We start from the raw sequence: 17,761 nt of genomic DNA, 5'->3' as shown, positions 1-17,761 counted from the left end.
TTTTTGCTCAACACTTTAACCATAGGTGTCAAGCATGAACACGTGTCAAGCATTGAGGATGGTGGTGAGGGTACACCTATGGTTAAAGTGGTGAGCAAAAATGCACCCTAATAAGTTGATCCCAAAACCCAACTTTACCCCTAAGTCAAAAGCCCAACTTCACCCTTAAGTTTAAAGCCCAACTTCACATTTAATTAAGTTGAAGCCCGAATAATAACCCTACCTCTCTCCCACTCAACGCACCGTTCTTTTGTTTCAGCCGCCTCCCACCATTCTCTCCCTCTTTCTTTCTTTCTTTCTTCTCTATGTCTGGCTTTCTTGACAGAGTTTGAAAGGAAAAGTGAGACTGAAGGAGCACGAGAAGCGTGAGCTTCTTCTTCGTCCTCAGGCGAGCTGCGCTGCTTCTTCTTCCTCTCAGGCAAACCAGCGAGCAGTTGGAGGGCATTCCTTGTGGTCGTTCAATCGGCTCAGGTGGACCTCTAAGCCTATTTCCATGGCTTCCGTGGGGTCGTTTCCGACGGTGCAGAAAGCTGTAAATGCCCTCATCAAATGGCGAAACTCCAAGTTGCAGACCGAGAAACCCGATCTCTTAGAATCCGACGAGTTCGCCTATCTCGTTCTCACCCTCAAGAAAATCCCACCAAAGGCCCGCGTAAACGCCTACAAAGTCCCTCTCCCAAATCCCCTCCATTCCCAGCTTTCCGAGCTCTGCTTGATATACGACGATGGCCCCAAGTCCAATCTCACCAAGGACTTCATCCAGAAGAAAATCAAGGCTGAGAATATACCCATCTCGAAAATTTTGAAGCTTTCGAAGCTCAAGACTGATTATGTCCCCTTTGAAGCCAAGAGGAAGCTGTTGCATTCGTATGATATGTTTTTGGTTGATAGGCGGATTGTGCCTTTGCTTCCGAAGTATTTGGGGAAGCACTTTTTTAAGAAGAAGAAGATTCCGGTGCCTGTGGACTTGGAGCACAAGAATTGGAAGGAGCAGGTTGACAGGGCATGTGAGTCGGCCTTGTTGTTCTTGAGTACCGGGACGTGCAGCGTGGTGAGGGTAGCGAAGGTGTCCATGAGCGTTGATGAGATTGTGGAGAACGTGGTTGCGGCGATTAATGGGATTGTGGAGATTGTGCCTAAGAAGTGGAGGGATGTGAGGTCATTTCACTTGAAGTTTCTGGAGTCGCTTGCATTGCCGGTTTACCAGGCCGTGCCGGATTTTACATTGAAGATTGAGGGAGCTAAGAGTGATGAGGAAGCTAAGGAGGCAGTGAAAGAGGTTGTTAAGTCTGAGAGTAAGGGTTTGAAGAGTGAGAAAGTGAGTAAGAAGAAGGGTAGAATTCATGAAGTGAGGTATATGGATAGCAATGCTGGTGAGGTGCTTGACGATGATGAATTGGTTGGTGATGGGGATATTGGAGAAGGTAAGCAAAGTGAGAACGAAGAACCGGGTAGTGGTGAATTGGGGAAGAAGAAGAGGAAGAAGGAAAAGGTTGTTGGTGAGTCTAAGGGTGACAAAAGGTTGAAGAAGTCAGCTAAGGTGAAAGATGATGCTGAATTGAATGGGGAAAAGGTTCTCGGTGAGTTTAACAATGAGAAACAGTTGAAGAAGTCGACTAAGGTGAAAGATGGAGACGATGATGTTCCTGTTGAGAAACGGTTCAAAAAGTTGGCTAAGATGGTAGATGAAGATGATGCCACTATCAAGCATAAGAAAGATGGGCTGTCTTCGAAAGGGAAGAAAAAAGATGCTACAAAGAAGAAAGCAGATGATTTGCCAGTCAAGGGCGAAGAGTCTGTTGGAAAGAAGGAGAAGAGGAAGAGTAAACATGAGAAGTTGAAGAGCGGAGAAGCAAAGCTGAAGACGGCTAAGAGAAGTAAGAAAGCAACAGAGTAATTCAGCATAGTGGTCTAGAGACGGTGAACAATCTTTGCAGCGGGATTCAATACATCCAAAGTATGGCTGTCCATGTTGGGTCTGTCCGGCAGAAACTTTGATTGTTTAGTATTTTATTGTGGTATTCATGTTATGATCTTTTTCTTAGTTTATGAATTGACATTGACTATTTACTTTATGTCTTCGTTATGGCGATCATACAAAATGGTTATTTTTCCATCCCGGTTTTGTGCACGTGCTTAATTCTGAATTTTGAACTAAGATTGTGTCACTATGAGTCTATTACTTCCTTCATGGGTGAATTTGCATCTCCATTTCCAATAAGAGGGTGAGACCTTGAAACTTCAACAACAGATGATTTTTTTTAGAAAACAATCTCTTTATAATTTTTGGGAGTTTGTTTCCTTATTTGCAATTGGTAGCAGTTACAAGTGATCTGGAGAAATAATGGCAGAATGACGACAACTAATTGAATTTATTTATTTATTAGCATTATAGCCCATTCCATTAGTCACTTGGTGATTGACAAATCACTTATGATTAGAGCATGCCTAATTCAAGCATATTAACAGGTCACTTGATGATGTGCTATAGTTACAAATCAACAGATCATCACAGCATCTCATTGGAAAGCTGTCTCGAATCCTCAAGGTAACTGCTTTTGGTTTTGCTCATTTAATGCACAAATTTATTTCTCTTCTTTTGTTATTGTTCTTTTTTGCTGTGTTGCTGTTGTTTTGGGTTGCATTGAACCATCCAAGAGGCAAAGTCCTCAACTTGAATTTATTAGTCACATTGGTGCTCACGGGTTCGATTGAGTTAATGGGTTTCATTCTCTGGTCCCAAATGATGATTTTTTATTCTTCTTTTATCTTTCTTCTGTAAGATTTTATAAAAAGGAAGAAGGAAAGATTCGCATTTTTGGGTCCATTTGAAATTTACATTTCCAGCAAGTTTTTCTCTTGTTCCATATGGGTGGGTATATATCTTTATTGCTTAGGTAATTTTGATAACCCTACTGGATGCTGAGCCATGTTGCATTCTGAAATCTGAATTTTTGGTGTTTAATGGGTTCTATTAGCATTATTCTAAGTATTATGAATCTTTGTTGTACGAGTCACTGTTGCAAAGTGTTGTTGGTTTCTTGAGTTAATGGTTTGAGAGAGAGATAAATCACACTTTGCAAGTACAAATCAAATGCCAATGAGATAGTAGCTCCTTTGCCTTTCAATTCAAAACTCTGTGACATGCTATTTCATGACTGAAGGCGCAAAGAACTTTAGGAAACATAAAAAGCCTTGCCTAATAATTTGTACAACACTGGAGCACCCCTTTTCATCTACCCGCATCAAAGCATGTAGTTTGAAAACAAGGTGAGAAGGAGCAGTGGAAATTAATATCTGCACCAAGGACGTCTGATACAAATAGCTTTGCAAAATTTGAAAGGGAAGAGATATGTATCTGCTAAGGACCTCCAGGCCACCTCCTGGCTACCCTTATGTACAAGTATATGGTTAGAATCACCGTTAAGACTAGAATTAATTACCTTGACTGTAATAATAATGGAGAACAAATGCATCTTGTCAATAGTATTCAACTTGAAATGAATAGTAATGGTGTACGGTGGTTTGAGAGATAAGAATAGTTGCAACGAGCTTAGTGCCAGTGCTTTTTTCCCTTTGTCTTTCCCGGAGGTGGTTCTTGGTACAGAGTAAATGGCATCAGATCAGAAACTGAAGTAACCTGATTAAATTTGTCAGGCTTCAATAATTGCCTCCATTTATGTCATTGTGAGGTTTTTCTGAAGAAGTCGTCCATAGGCTGGTAGAGCTGAAGGAATAAGAGGTTAAGTCTAGAGGGGCCACACCTGGAAACTGATGCCTTGATTAAGATTGATTCCTATCAGTCTTGGTTCCCCTGTTCTCGCTGTGTGTTTATATGGTCTTGTAGGGAAATGGGAGATGTTAGGCATTAGTCATGGCACTGTTTCTATTTACAACTGAAACTTGAAGAACAATGTTGCTCGGAGGTTTTCATGTGAATTGTGAGTGAGAAAATAGATGGCTACAAAACCGATAAATGAATGTTGCAAACCTCAGAGTTATTTCATGAAAGGCATCATTGTTTCCCTCTTAAGTCTGGCTGAAAAGTTGGTTTGGGTGCATTTGGCTTCTTGACTGTTGTATGGGCTGCAGATTGCGCTTTTGTTCAATTTGAGGAAATAATATTTTATGTTTATGGTAATTGAAAATTTCTCTTATTCAATTCTATTGTCTTCAATGCCAGAGGTAGCAGTGATGCATGCTTTATGGAATTTGAATGGTTCAAGCTTCATACAGGAGTGAGTGAGCTCGCAATTCTGCACATCACTACTGGAGTACATAAAGCGATAAGTGGTGTGTGGAGTAGGGAATGAAGCTATTGGTCCGCTGATCAATGACTGAATATGCAATAATATTAGTTACTTGTTAATTGGCTACTATTAGTTATGCATAATCTCCATGGACTGGATACATAATTTGTATTTAGCAAAACTCCGGCTTTTTGGACTATGACTTATCCTTGAACTAAATATTAGCCATAACTATCAATGGAATACACATGATAGTTATAATTTACCGAACCAGTAGAATAGATCTGTGTAGTTATAATATACTAGCCTCTTTGTACGCCCGCGCTTCCGTGCCTGCGAGAGGCTTTTTATAAAATAAATTTATTTTATTTTAAAATAAATAAAATAAATATTTTCTATTTAAATCCCGCACTTCTCTTTGTTCACCCAAATACTTAAATCATTAAGTTGTAAGTTTTATTATTGTGTAAAAAGACAAAAAAAGGTTATCCAACTTAATATTTAACCCTAGTACATCTATTCACACACACCACCACTATTCATATTAAGTTTTAGAAAAATACAAACTCCTCTACATTCTATTGCCATATTACTCTTCTATTTAAAGATGTAAAACGTTGAGGAGCCTACCTCTTTATTATATGCATGGGAGCTTATGGAAAGGCTTGTTGATTGCTTGGCTGTAATGATCTTATTCTCTTCCCTTTGTTGATTGCTTGGTTGTTCTGATTTTTTATTTAAAATTTTATATTGACTTAACTTCTTATTTGCTCAAAAGTAAACAGTAGATGATTATTGTACCTTCGTGTAAGTGAAATTTGTTCTTGCCAAGGTAAGTTGCACCTTCTTGTCTACAATGCAAATAAATATCTCCTCATTTAATTTCTGTTGAGGCCCAAAAATCCAGGGGGCTAGGCCCAAGCTTATTCTCGGCCCGACGCAAATGATTAATCGCAAAAGGAACCCGATTGGGGCATAATGGAAATTGTAGGATACGCCTACACGAGCCATGGGCCACGCATCACGCCAAGCAAGCATGCCAAAAATGCAACGGCTTCATAAATTCGCACCCATAAACCTATTCGGTGCCATTTAATTCGATATTGGTTTAATATGGTGCAATAAAACTCGGGCACAAGCGCGACACATCAACACGCGATGCCATCATGCCATGCTACAAGCTCAAGTGGGCCCAAGCCACGTAATTATCCGGGGCTTGTTGAGAAGGTTGTGGTATGGACGGGTACGAGTGCTCATAGGGCCCATTGAGGGACCGAGGAATGGAAGTTTTAGGCCACTTGGGGGCACTAAAACTCAGGCCCATTCCCCCGGCCCAAATACATGGGTTAGCATGAGAGAGAAGAATGGGGTCCAATGCCTTAGGAGAATATCCCATAGGCTGCTGTAGTACTTAGGAAAATCCACGGTAGTTAGAATGCCCAAAAACAAATAAGCCACTTCCAGCAGCTGGACGAAAGCATGCGGGCCGCTAGAAAGAAGAGCATCAATAACCCCAATGCTATACACGAAGCCCAGCCCAACGTTTCATAAGAAATTCAACATCGAGCTCCACCCATATCAGAACTCCCATGTGAGCAACAAGGAACCATCGCAAGAACCAAAGGAAACCCATGTATGTAGAAGAAATACCCAGTGGACAAACAACTCCCTCCATCTCTCTTTCCCTCTGTGAGTTCCATCTTGAAAACTGATAAGAAAAGCAGGTGGTGCCTCACCCTCATGGGGGAGGTCCAGCTGCGTCAAACCCTTGGAACCATGAAGGGTTTCTTACCCATGCGCTTTGAAAGGGAGAAATTCACCAAAGAAGTTATAGTGGGACGAAACAATGAAAGATGGGGAAAAACTAAGCCAAAATTAGGGTTCTTCGTGGCTATAAAAGAGGACCTTAGCTACCCAGAAAACCAACCCAGTTTTCAGAGCTCGACCAAGCTTTGTCAAGCGATTTGAAACTTACTCAAGCTACCCAATCTTCTTCCTCCGTTGTTTTCCTCTTCCCCTGAGATAAAATCCTTCTAATTTTCCTCTGCCCTAGTCTTAATTTCTGTCCTCTGTAGGAAGCTCATGTCTTGCTCTCTCTCTCAAATTGCTAAACTCGTGAAAGCTTAGCTCCCATGCCACAAGCTCCTCACGCTAAGTCATCAACAAATTTAATACATTCTTCTGGTCATTAGTGAAAAGAACCCAAACGTATTTTTCTAAGGCTTCAACAAGTTTTTTAAAAATTCTTTTGGGAGTCTGGTGCTCGAACTTAGACTTCAGGAGGTTCTTTTGTTCGCTTTCCTCTTACAGCAGCCCAAGCCCATTCGTCAGGCTGCTGGAGCAAAAAGACCCCCACAATTTCTAATTTAGAAATCTTTATTTGGTCTAGGATCTCTTTCCATTGACAGTGAACAATATACTGTAATAGTCAACGAGTCTGTCTGTCTTGCGGCAAGCACATGGACCTTCATCTTCTTCTCAAAAAATAGGGGCCTTCTTCATCTTTTCCCCCACTATTCGGCTTAGATATATGCTTTTTTCTATAGTTTGTAGTAGGAAGATAGTGGGGTTTAAATAGAAAAACTCTTTTATTTTTTATTTTTTCAACTTGGAGTGTATTTAAGGGTAATTTGGGAAGATAGTGGGGTTTTCTTAGAAATTGTGAAATTTTAAATTAGAAGTTGGGGTGAACTTAGAACATGGGGGTGAACAAAGAGAAGTGTGGGGTTTAAATAGAAAATCTCTTTATAAAAAATTGGGTAGTTGTGTTCCATAAAATTAGGATCTATTATCTGATTTTTCTTTTAATTTTAATTTTTTTAATATGAAAAAGTGTGAATTTATCATATTATCCTCATTTAATTAATAATTTTAATTCTTAATGTTTGCATTGACCAAGGGCATTTTGTGGTATTTTGAATATTTTACCATTCTCTACCTTTTTATTTCTATATATAGATTGGATAATAATATACCATGATAGGTTATATCTAGCATAATGTCAAACTCAATTGGTATTGGTCTAGTTAAACGTGAATCCACACCGTATATATCGTACAACCGTCATACTAACTAGCCTACATATACCCATATCTGATTAATATTATTGGGTACAAGGAACTAATTGAGCTTAATAGAATTACAATGTATAATCTCAAAGTGTGGAATAATACGGAACACTGTGACAATATGATATTTCAGGGTGTAAAGATTAAAGGAGATGGAATAATCGTTCTGTTATTGATATGCTACTATACATAATACTATCCTTTATATATTAGGTTTACAATCTCCTATTCTAGCATAATTCCTAATTAAGGCTACAATCTAGGTTTGACCCATAAATCTTGGAGTCTAATATAGGAAAGACAATTACGATATTTACAATCCTTCAATTACAAGATTTGATTTCCAACACTCCCCCTCAAGTTGGAGAGTGAATGTTGTGAAGTCTCAACTTGCAACTTAAGTAATTGAAGGCATCTCCTCCCAAGGCCTTCGTAAATATATCTGTCAACTCATCTTGTGAAGAAATATAGGAAAGAGAAATTACACCAGCTTGTAGTTTCTCTCTCACAATGTGACAATCAATTTCAATGTGCTTCGTTCTTTCGTGGAAAACTAGATTTGCAGCTATATGTAGTGCAGCTTGATTGTCGCAATGCAAAAGTGCAGGACCCTTCTGTGTAACTCTTAAGTCTCGCAATATATAGCGCAACCATGTACTTTCATGACATGTGACTGCCATGGCCCTGTACTCTACTTCTGCAGATGATCGAGCAACAGTTGATTGTTTCTTTGATTTCCATGATACAAGAGAATTTCCTAGAAAAACACAATAACCTGTTGTTGATCTCCTTGTTGTTGGACAACCTGCATGATCTGAATCGCAATAAGCTCTCAACTCAAGATTGTTCACAGCCGGGAAAAACAAACCTTGACCAAGTGTGCCTTTAATGATCTTAAAACACGAAGTGCGGCCTCCATGTGTGGTTCTCTGGGTTGGTGCATGAACTGACTCAAAATCTGAACTGAATAAACAATGTCTGGCCTTGTGACAGTAAGATAAATTGATCTTCCTACCAACCTCCTATATCTCATCGGATTGTTGAGAAGATCACCATCTGTGGGTTTCAATTTCACATTTTGCTCCATTGGGAATTTTTCTGGTCGTGCACTTGTCAAGCCTGCATCTTGTAAGATGTCTAAGGAATATTTCCTTTGTGACATAAAAAGACCTTTCTTAGATTGGGAAAATTCAATGCCCAAAAAATACTTCAAGTCACCAAGATCCTTGATGCGAAACTATTTGAGAAGGAAAGATTTAAGACGTTCCATTTCTTGAAGATTATTGCCTGTAATGAGAATATCATCAACATATATGAGCACACCTGTAAAAGAATCTCCATTAACCCTGGTAAAAAGAGAATAGTCAGCCATAGATTGTTGAAAGCCTGCTTTCTTAATAGCATGGGAAAATTTGGAGAACCAATTACGGGATGCCTGTTTAAGCCCATAAAGAGACTGACTCTCCCCCTGTCGGCAAAGACCGGGAGGAGGGACCATATAGACCTCCACCTATAAGTCATCATGGAGAAAGGCATTCTGAACATCAAGTTTGTGAATAAACCAATTACAAGCAGTAGCAATAGATAAAAGGCAGCGGAGAGTAGTAATCTTGGCAGTAGGGGAGAAAGTCTCACTGTAATCAACACCCTCAATTTGGGTGTAGCCTTTGGCGACTAGGCAAGCCTTGTAGCGCTCGATAGAACCATCTTAATTGTATTTAATTTTATAAACCCATTTGCAGCCAATGGGTTTGTGACCAGGCGGTAAAGGAACAAGTGTCCAAGTACGATTGAGTTGCAATGCATCCAACTCGGCTTTCATGGCAAGTTGCCAATGGGGATCAGAAGCAGCTTGAGCATAATTAGTAGGCTCATAGGTTCCTGAAACGTTAGCAAGAAAAGCACGATACGAAGGAGAAAGACGATGATAGGAAATAAAATTAGATAAAGGATGACGAGTACTTGAAGAATGGGTTGGCCCCGAGGAGGATGACGAGTCAAGGGAGGTAGAAGAGAAGCCCATAAAATAATCATTTTGCCAACGCGATGGGTGCGTCAAACGAGTGGAGTGTCGTGGAGGTTGTTGGTTCGGGGCATCAAGCGAAGAAGGAGGAATTGGGTCAGTAATAAATGGGGGGACTGCATCTGTGGGCACAGTATGATTGTGATGAGAAGGAGGCCCAACATGGGTTGGGGATAGTGGGCTAGACAAGGGCCCAATATCCAAAGTAGGGAGACTAGAGGTTGGAATGGGAGAATCGGGTGGTGGAGTGGGTCCATGAAGGTGGGTTTGTAGAAGTGGAGTGGGGCCAGGTAGATGGCTTTGTGTAGGTGTAGTGGGATCGGGTAGATGGATTTGTGCAGGTGTAGGTGATGGAGTAGGACTAGGTGGGGGAAAAAATGTATCATCTGGATATGGTATAGGTAAAACTGGTTGGTTGAGAGAGCTGGGTGGGGTGTGTTCATGGGATTGAAAAGGAAAAATATTTTCAAAAAATTTGACATCCCGACTCACAAAAAAATGTTTGGTGTCAAGATCATAAAGTTTGTAACCCTTTTGCCCTGCAAGGTAACCCAGAAAAATACAACACCGTGCACGAGGGTCAAATTTGTGAGTGGTATGGACGTTGGTGGCGTAACACAAGCAGCCAAAAACACGAAGGTGATCAAGATGTGGTAATTTGTGATAAAGCAATTCAAATGGGGATTTATCGGATAATAAGGGTGTGGGTAAACGATTGATTAAATACACAGCAGTCAAAACACAATCACCCCAAAAAGACAAGGGAATATGCGATTGAAAGCGCAAAGCACGCGCAACTTTAAGGATGTGCCGATGTTTACGTTCAACTACACCATTTTGTTGAGATGTATAAACACAAGAGCGTTGAAATTCAACCCCTTGGGAGACAAAAAAAATCCTTCAAAGAAAGAAATTTAGAACCATTATTAGTGCGAAGGGTTTTGATAATGACATTAAATTGATTTTTGACCAAGGAAAAAAAATATTTAAGCAAAGTTTGTGTTTCATATTTAAGTGACATCAAAACACCCAAGTGCATCGAGTAAAATCATCCATAATGGTAAGAAAGTAACGTGCACTAGTATGTGAGTGAACACGATGTGGACCCCAAATATCACAATGTAACAATTCAAACGGTGAAGAAGTTGATGTTCTACTTAAGGAAAAGGGAATCCGAGTTTGTTTGGCCATAGGACAAACAATGCAAGAATGATCAAATGAAGAAGATATAAATGGAAAAGATTTAGATAACAACTGAAGGCGAGCTGAGGAAGGATGTCCAAGACGATGATGCCATATGGTGGATGTGTGCATGACATGACAAGAGACAGGTGCTTTGGTCAATGGCGACATATAATATAGGCCTCCATTTTGCTTACCCCAACCAATCATCTTCCTCGTAGCCAAGTCCTGAATAACACAAAAATCAGGAAAGAGAATTATACAACAATGAAGAGATTTGGTGAGTTTACTAGCAGACATTAAATTTAAACGAAAATTAGGGACATGAAGAACATGTTCTAGGGTGATGTCTTTATTAAAAAGAATTGTGCCTGTGGAATCAATAGGAACAGATGAACCTATGGGTAAATTGACGGAAGGTATAGAAGAGGATTTGCTATGAATAAAAAGAGAAGAGTCGGATGTGACGTGATCCGTAGCTCCACTGTCAAGAATCCAAGAGTTAGAAAACATAGAATTAACAGATGGAGTGTGGGAAGTGTGAAATCGACTTGCTGCATTATAAAAAGAATTTGGGTTTCCATAGGGAAGTTGGGACAAATTTACCATAGCGGCAGCGAGTTGTTTGCATTGCTCTTCTGAGAGGCCAACAAGGACGTTGAGGATGGGCCCCAAATGAGAGGAAGGGGTTGTCTGAGAAAGGGCTGCTGGAAGACATGTTGACCTTATGTGCTGAAAAATTGGAGCATGTATTGTTATTGCTATCACGTGGCTGATGTGGATGATTCCCAGCAAGGACATTGGAATTGCCCATGGTGAAGACAAGGGAGTGAAACCCTCAAAAGTTTCAAAAGAAAATAAAGATGTAAATCACTAGCCACCGGATCAGTGCTCTGATACCATGTAAAGATTAAAGGAGATGGAATAATCGTTCTGTTATTGATATGCTGCTATACATAATACTATCCTTTATATACTAGGTTTACAATCTCCTATTCTAGCATGATTCCTAATTAAGGCTACAATCTAGGTTTGACCCATAAATCTTGGGGTCTAATATAGGAAAGACAATTACAATATTTACAATCCTTCAATTACAAGATTTGATTTCCAACACAGGGTACCCAGAGGATCAAGTACATAAACCAGATAGTCCAGTGTTAAGAGTACATACAGGTACATACACCTAAATACTGGGTATGGTAATAAGCTAGTTTGATCCATATCAGTAGCAATTCATGTTATGTACCTGACTATTCTATATTGAGTGCTACTATTTCCACCCCCTTATCTTATTTTCCCATCCACCTTATCTTTTCACCCACCATATAAATTTGAAAAAACACAATCTTATTTTCCCACTCACCATTATCACTAAAATGCCCTTTAAATTAATTCAAACAATTAAAAAAAAATAAAAAATCGAAAAGAAAAAGAATCATCAACCACCGCCCACGCCCCCCCCCCCTCCTCCTCTTCTTTGTTTATCTTCTTCTTTTCTCTCTCTCTCTCTCTCTCTCTCTCTCTAGAAAATAAGGAATATATAAGTTCATTGTGGATCTACCCATAAGTTGAATGGGGTTCAGTTGGACCTGCGATCCATATCCCACCCACCTGCAAGTCTTATTTGCAAATCCCATCCGCTCATATAATTGACAGATTCGTGGTGGGAGACGTCGACCAGGGGAGGTAGTGCTGGGTTCGTGATGGCTACTGTTTTTTGTACAATCTTTTATTTTTTTCAATTTTTTTATTCTTTTAATTTTAAGGAAGATGGAGACAACCCATATGAAAAGATTGAAGGATTGAGATTAAGATTACGTTGTTGATGTTAAGAAAGAAAAGGGCAAAGTTTGAAAACGAACAACAGATGTTAAATAAGATTGTTCTTTGTACATGAAAGAGAGATGGAGGAAGGAATATAAACAAAGAGGGAGGCGGCAGCGAGGGCCATGAAGGGGAATTGCCATCGGGGTTGGGTTGGGAGGGTTCCTTTTTTTTTTTCTTTTTTTTTTTTCGTTTTTAAAATTTTATTCTAAAGGGGAATTGCCATAAGTTGATGAATGATGAGTTCATCGCATTGCTTCCTTGATGTTGCAATTGTGCAGGTTTGCATATGCGATTGTTTTCTCCTATCTTGCAAGTTTCCTGAGCGTGCTTTTTTTTTCTTTTCCTTTTTTTTAAAAACTAATATATTGTGTTGTGAAAGAAAATTAATTAACTTTATATGAATTTTTAAATATGTTTTTTTCAATTCCTTAGAAGTAATTTTATAAAGGGATAAATTTATCTTTAAAATTTTGAAAATAAGGTGGGTGGGAAAATAGGACAAGTGGGTGGAAATAGTAGCACTCTTCTATATTTACTTGGCCCTGTTCCTTACCTTAAGGGGGTCGTTTAGGGTAAAGAACTTTATTATAAGGGTTTTTAATTGTAAACGTCTTCGAACTTCGCCTCGAGTTTTAATTGGGTCTCGGATTATTTTTTTGTGCCAATTAGGTCTATTAACTCGACAAATAGTTCCAACTGGGTCCTACTGTTCAACTCTATCAATTTGTCCATCAAAATGAGGGGGTAAAAGCGTCATTTCAGGTTCTTCATCCATTATCAACCCCAACAACCCCACCTCCATCTATAGAGTTCAAGGTATATATAACTTATAAGCATCATGAATTGAGGATGGATAGTTAAATGGAAGTTATAAGGATATAGTTTTTTAGATATATACACAAGATTCAGCCCCAAATAAGGGGACGCAGAAGTATCCTAGTGGCGGAGCTGGATGGGTATAGGAGTCATGGCAACCTCAGCCCTACATCTAGCTCTGCCATGACAAGCCTATATAACTAAGTTATAGAACAAGCCAACTGATGTGGCATATAATATGATAATCTTTTATTTGTTATACGTATTAATTATACGATAAGTTGAATTTTAACCAAAAAATAGAAACAACAATAATCAGCGTGAGCCTAGAGACCTATGTTGCACCGACACGCCAAACTACTGGAGTGTCGGAGTGTCCGACACGCCGACACGCCGACACGCCTCCGACACGGCTCCGACACGCCTCCGACACGGTCAACGGCTGGGACACGGTCAAGACACGCCGCCGACACGGTCAAGACACGGCTCCGACACGGTCAAGACACGGCAGGGACCATATTGAAATTTTGAAAATAAAAGTTGGGGTCTAAACGTGATTTTTGAAACTTTGGTGGACTGATTTGAAATATTTTTAAAAATATGGGTTAAAAATGGAAAATAATTTTTTTAAACCTAAATGAATCTCATCTCACTCACATTTTCAGCCTTCAGTTCATATACGCAGCAACTCTTTTCCTGCGCAGCTCCTCCTCTTCTCCAGCTTTTGCAAAGGTAAGTATCTTTTTAATTTTTTTTCCCTTTGTTTTCAAATTCTTTTATTTATGTTCTCTATCTCTATTTTCTTTTCTTATATCCCTCTTCACAGTAGTGGAAGAGTTAGATTTGGTGGTGAGGTGAAGATTATTTCTTCTGTTTTTTTTGAAGAGAAACACAACAAGAATGACGATTCTTTCTTGCAAATCGTGACCAAGAAGGACGATTCCTTCTTGCAAACTCAGGTTAGGCTTCACAAATTTTTAATTTTGTTTCTCTGTTTTGATGTGTTTTAATTTTTAATTTAGTTGTTGGAGAATGCGGGTGTGCTTGAAATTGCAAACCTTTCACTTGATGAACCGGAATTAGAGGGCGTGTTGTTTTCTAATAACAACAATGAAGACATAGATGATTGAAGAAGATTGAGAGTTAGATCATTTATGTTTTATTTTGTGGTGTATTAATTATTATGTATGGATGATGAACATGAGTTATTTATTTTGTTTTATGGAATTATGTGATATTGAAATATTGAGAATTAATTATTATTTTAAGATTTTCGATGTCGCCGTGTCGCCGTGTCCTACTTTTTTGAGATTTTCCGTGTCGCCGTGTCGCCGTGTCGGGTTCCCGTGTCGCCGTACCCGTGTCCGTGCAACATAGCTAGAGACCATCCATAAATCCTCAAACAAATACTGGCCCACCGAAATAGGTTACTACCTCAAAAGTGTAACCGCCCAACTCTTTTTCAAGTCCAAGAGAGGTTAACTTGATCGATTGATGCCAAAACTCTAAATAATTCGAGGGCAACATGCATTCCGCCCTCATTGATTTGACCATCATGACAGATCTTTATTTTTAATAGGTGCACGGTTAAATATTTTTAACCACTTGAACGACTTGCAACGTATTTACCCCTTTAATGGGTAGTTTTTCATCCCTATGAGTTTGATAAAAGGCTCACAAAGGAGTTTTATTTGAGAGCATGGGCTCGCCCCTAAATTAAAATTTCTTATCATAATAATGAGTTTCAAAACGACTAGATATATATATGAACCAATGAAATATTATCACGTATGATCAATTGGGATAACATTAGTTAGAGATAAAGTTAACACCTCTAATAATATTTATGATTATCAAAATATGAAGATTTGAATCTATCATTCATGTGGTTGAAATAAATTGGGCCTTCGGATACACATGCATAAGCCTTATATAAGTTTGGGCATCTAGGGCACAATTGACAATTTGAAGATAAATCAATTTTAAAATAAATAAGCTTAATCCAATCAGACACATCAAAAAAGAAATCCAATATCCAACAAAATTTTCCAGACCGAAATTAAACCTAAAAAGTTTACAAAAATTTATAAAACATAGAGAAAATCTAAAACAAAAACAAACTTTAAGCACTCTGTCCTCCCTTGCCCTTGCCCATGGCAATGCCTTCATCTTTAACAACATACTTCCGCCAATATGGATGATTCTCCCACACAGTGTGCATTTCTTCAATTGGAACTCCTTTCGTTTCGGGCAACAATTTGTAGATGAAAATGCTCATCACCACCACACAGACAGAGAAGAAGAAGAACAAGCCAAACTTCATGTGGCAGAGCATGGCTGTGAAGACTTGGGCTATGGCAAAGGTGAAGATCATGTTGACGGAGACATTGATAGCCTGAGCAGCAGACCTTACTTCAAGTGGGAAAATTTCACTGGGCACCAACCATCCTAGAGGCCCCCAAGACCAGGCAAATCCAGCAACGTAAACACAGATTAAGAGCACCAAGGGAACTGCAAACCCTAGTGTCAACTTTCCAGGGTTGCCGCTGACCCCAAATTTAACAGCCATAGCAATTCCAATAGCCACCTAAAAATGACAACAAAAGAAAAAAAAAACATTAAATTGTGATTTTTTTTTGTATGAAATTGAAGGAAGTAAACCATAAAAATAGAAGAAAATAAAACAAAGAGGGAAATAAAAAAGGAACTTGTATTCTTTAACATACCTGCATGAGGAGCATTTGGCAACCACCCTGTAAGAAAAGCTTCCTCCTTCCAACCTTATCAACAGTGAGAATTGAGACAAATGTAGCTAAGGCATTAACGAGATTGGTGATGACAGCTGACATGAGAGAAGCACTGCTTCCAAACCCCATTGTTTTGAACAAGACAGGAGCATAAAACGTGATCACGTTCATGCCGGTGAGTTGCTGGAAGGCGGGGATGCCGATTGCAAACACAAGCTGGGGTCTATATTTCCTGCTCAACAAGCTAACCCATGGGTGTTTTACCAACTTGGATGCTTCACTGGCCGCAACTAGGTCGTTAAACTCCTCATCAACATTAGGAACTCCTCTGAGCTTAAGAAGCTGAGCTTTGGCTTCCTCATGCTTGCCACGCTCGACCAAGGAGTTTGGTGTATCAGGTAAAAACAATGCTCCAACTATGATTATAATGGCAGGGACTGCAGCACCTCCCAAACTCAAACGCCATCCCCCACCGCCTTTGATCTTGGCAAAGAAATAGTTAAGCACACCAGCAGCAAGGATTCCAATTGTGATCGACAATTGGAACATCATGTTGAGAGCACCACGGTATTTAGATGGGGCTGTTTCAGAGACATAGATCGGCACAGACTGCTCAAAAGGAATTAAAAAAACGAATTAGGGTTTGTAAAAAGTACGCGCGAATAACCTGAAATTCATAAAGTATAATCTATGTATCAAAAAAGAAAATCATAATCACGGGTACCTGATTGGCACATCCAATACCAAAACCAAGAAGTAGACGACCAACATAAAGCATCCAAACAGCATTAGCAAAGGCATTGACCAAGGCACCAGCCAAGAAAAGAACTCCACCCAAGATCATTGTGAGCCTGCGACCACACACTCTGGTTATAGTTGATGCAAAAATGCATGCAACCAGAGCAGCCAAATATAGCGAAGATGTGAAAAGTGTAAGTGTCTGGCTATCGAATTTGCAGTACTGATCGTCGGAAGGTTTGATCGAAGACTCTTTCTGGTAAACCGCTGGAAAGAACTGTTTCAAGAAAGAGTCCATGGATGTAACACCGCCTGCATAATCACCAAATCAAATTTGATGTCATGTATATTCTTATAAGTACATGGTAATTCTAGAAATTAAAGGATGCATATATACATAAAATAAAACTGAGTTGTGGAAAAAAAAAATGTTACATACCTGAAACTCCAAGGTCGTACCCAAAAATCAGACCCCCGGTAGCCGCAACAATACATGTTATAAGAACCCTAGCTGTGAGTTTACCAGGGTATTGTTTTCCACCAGTCGATGGAGCTATACCGCCCCCAGCCATTGTTACCTTCTTCTAACTATTTCTCTCTCCTTCACTTAAAAATCAATCTAAGAAAGCTAAGAAAACTAGGGCACTTGAAGCAATAAAAACTGAACCAGAGAAAACGAAGAGAAAACAACTTGGAGGGATCGATGGAATTAAGCGTACACAATTAGGTGGGTTTGATGAGGTATTTATAGTTCAAAACGTCCTGTGTCTAGCAGGATTACTAGTACTAATTAGATAATGAGAGTCTATCAACTTAATCTTATCCGCATTTGTAAATCCAAGTAAAATCGTATTCCTAACTGATTTTGAAAATTTACTAGCATTTCTTTTTTTCGTATTTACCCCATTGGATTGTTTTTAAAAATAATTATTTACATTTTGCTGGAGGAGTAAATGCACAATCCAAACAGTAAAATCCGAACAAGACAAAACAATTTGATACATTCATGAAAGGAGTCGGACCCTCATCCTTTTTCTTTTCTTTTCTTTTTTAAGACAATGACATAACATTTTCAACTCAAAGAACAATCCTAAAAATCGGGATGTT

At 39.2% G+C, this 17,761-nt stretch overlaps 2 protein-coding genes across 3 annotated transcripts; one reads left to right on the top strand and one right to left on the bottom strand.

Moving 5' to 3' along the window:
* The first annotated feature begins 233 nt into the window (after positions 1-233).
* Positions 234-4,523, top strand: LOC110753281 (uncharacterized). 2 transcript variants are annotated; one of them, XM_088253372.1, is made up of 3 exons: positions 234-1,957; positions 2,470-2,548; positions 4,193-4,523. In XM_088253372.1, exon 1 carries the CDS (start codon positions 494-496, stop codon positions 1,895-1,897), a length of 1,404 nt encoding a protein of 467 aa, XP_088109498.1. In that variant the 5' UTR covers positions 234-493; the 3' UTR covers positions 1,898-1,957; positions 2,470-2,548; positions 4,193-4,523. The 2 variants fall into 2 exon arrangements, with proteins under 2 accessions (XP_088109498.1, XP_021809842.1); XM_021954150.2 differs by having other exon boundaries at positions 4,184-4,523.
* Positions 4,524-15,291: 10,768 nt separating this feature from the next.
* Positions 15,292-17,243, bottom strand: LOC110753265 (sugar carrier protein C-like). The gene is made up of 4 exons (XM_021954130.2): positions 17,094-17,243; positions 16,641-16,966; positions 15,896-16,525; positions 15,292-15,756 (listed from the first exon to the last, which is right to left on the bottom strand). The coding sequence occupies exons 1-4, from the start codon at positions 17,224-17,226 to the stop codon at positions 15,292-15,294; spliced, it is 1,554 nt and encodes a 517-aa protein (XP_021809822.2). The 5' UTR covers positions 17,227-17,243.
* Positions 17,244-17,761: the final 518 nt, after the last annotated feature.

This window comes from Prunus avium, chromosome 5 (genome assembly GCF_965620075.1).
Source record: "Prunus avium chromosome 5, drPruAviu1.hap1.1, whole genome shotgun sequence".
Lineage (NCBI taxonomy): Eukaryota > Viridiplantae > Streptophyta > Magnoliopsida > Rosales > Rosaceae > Prunus > Prunus avium.
The sequence above is the reverse complement of the archived record's forward strand: the minus strand, read 5'-3'. Positions and strand labels throughout refer to the sequence as shown.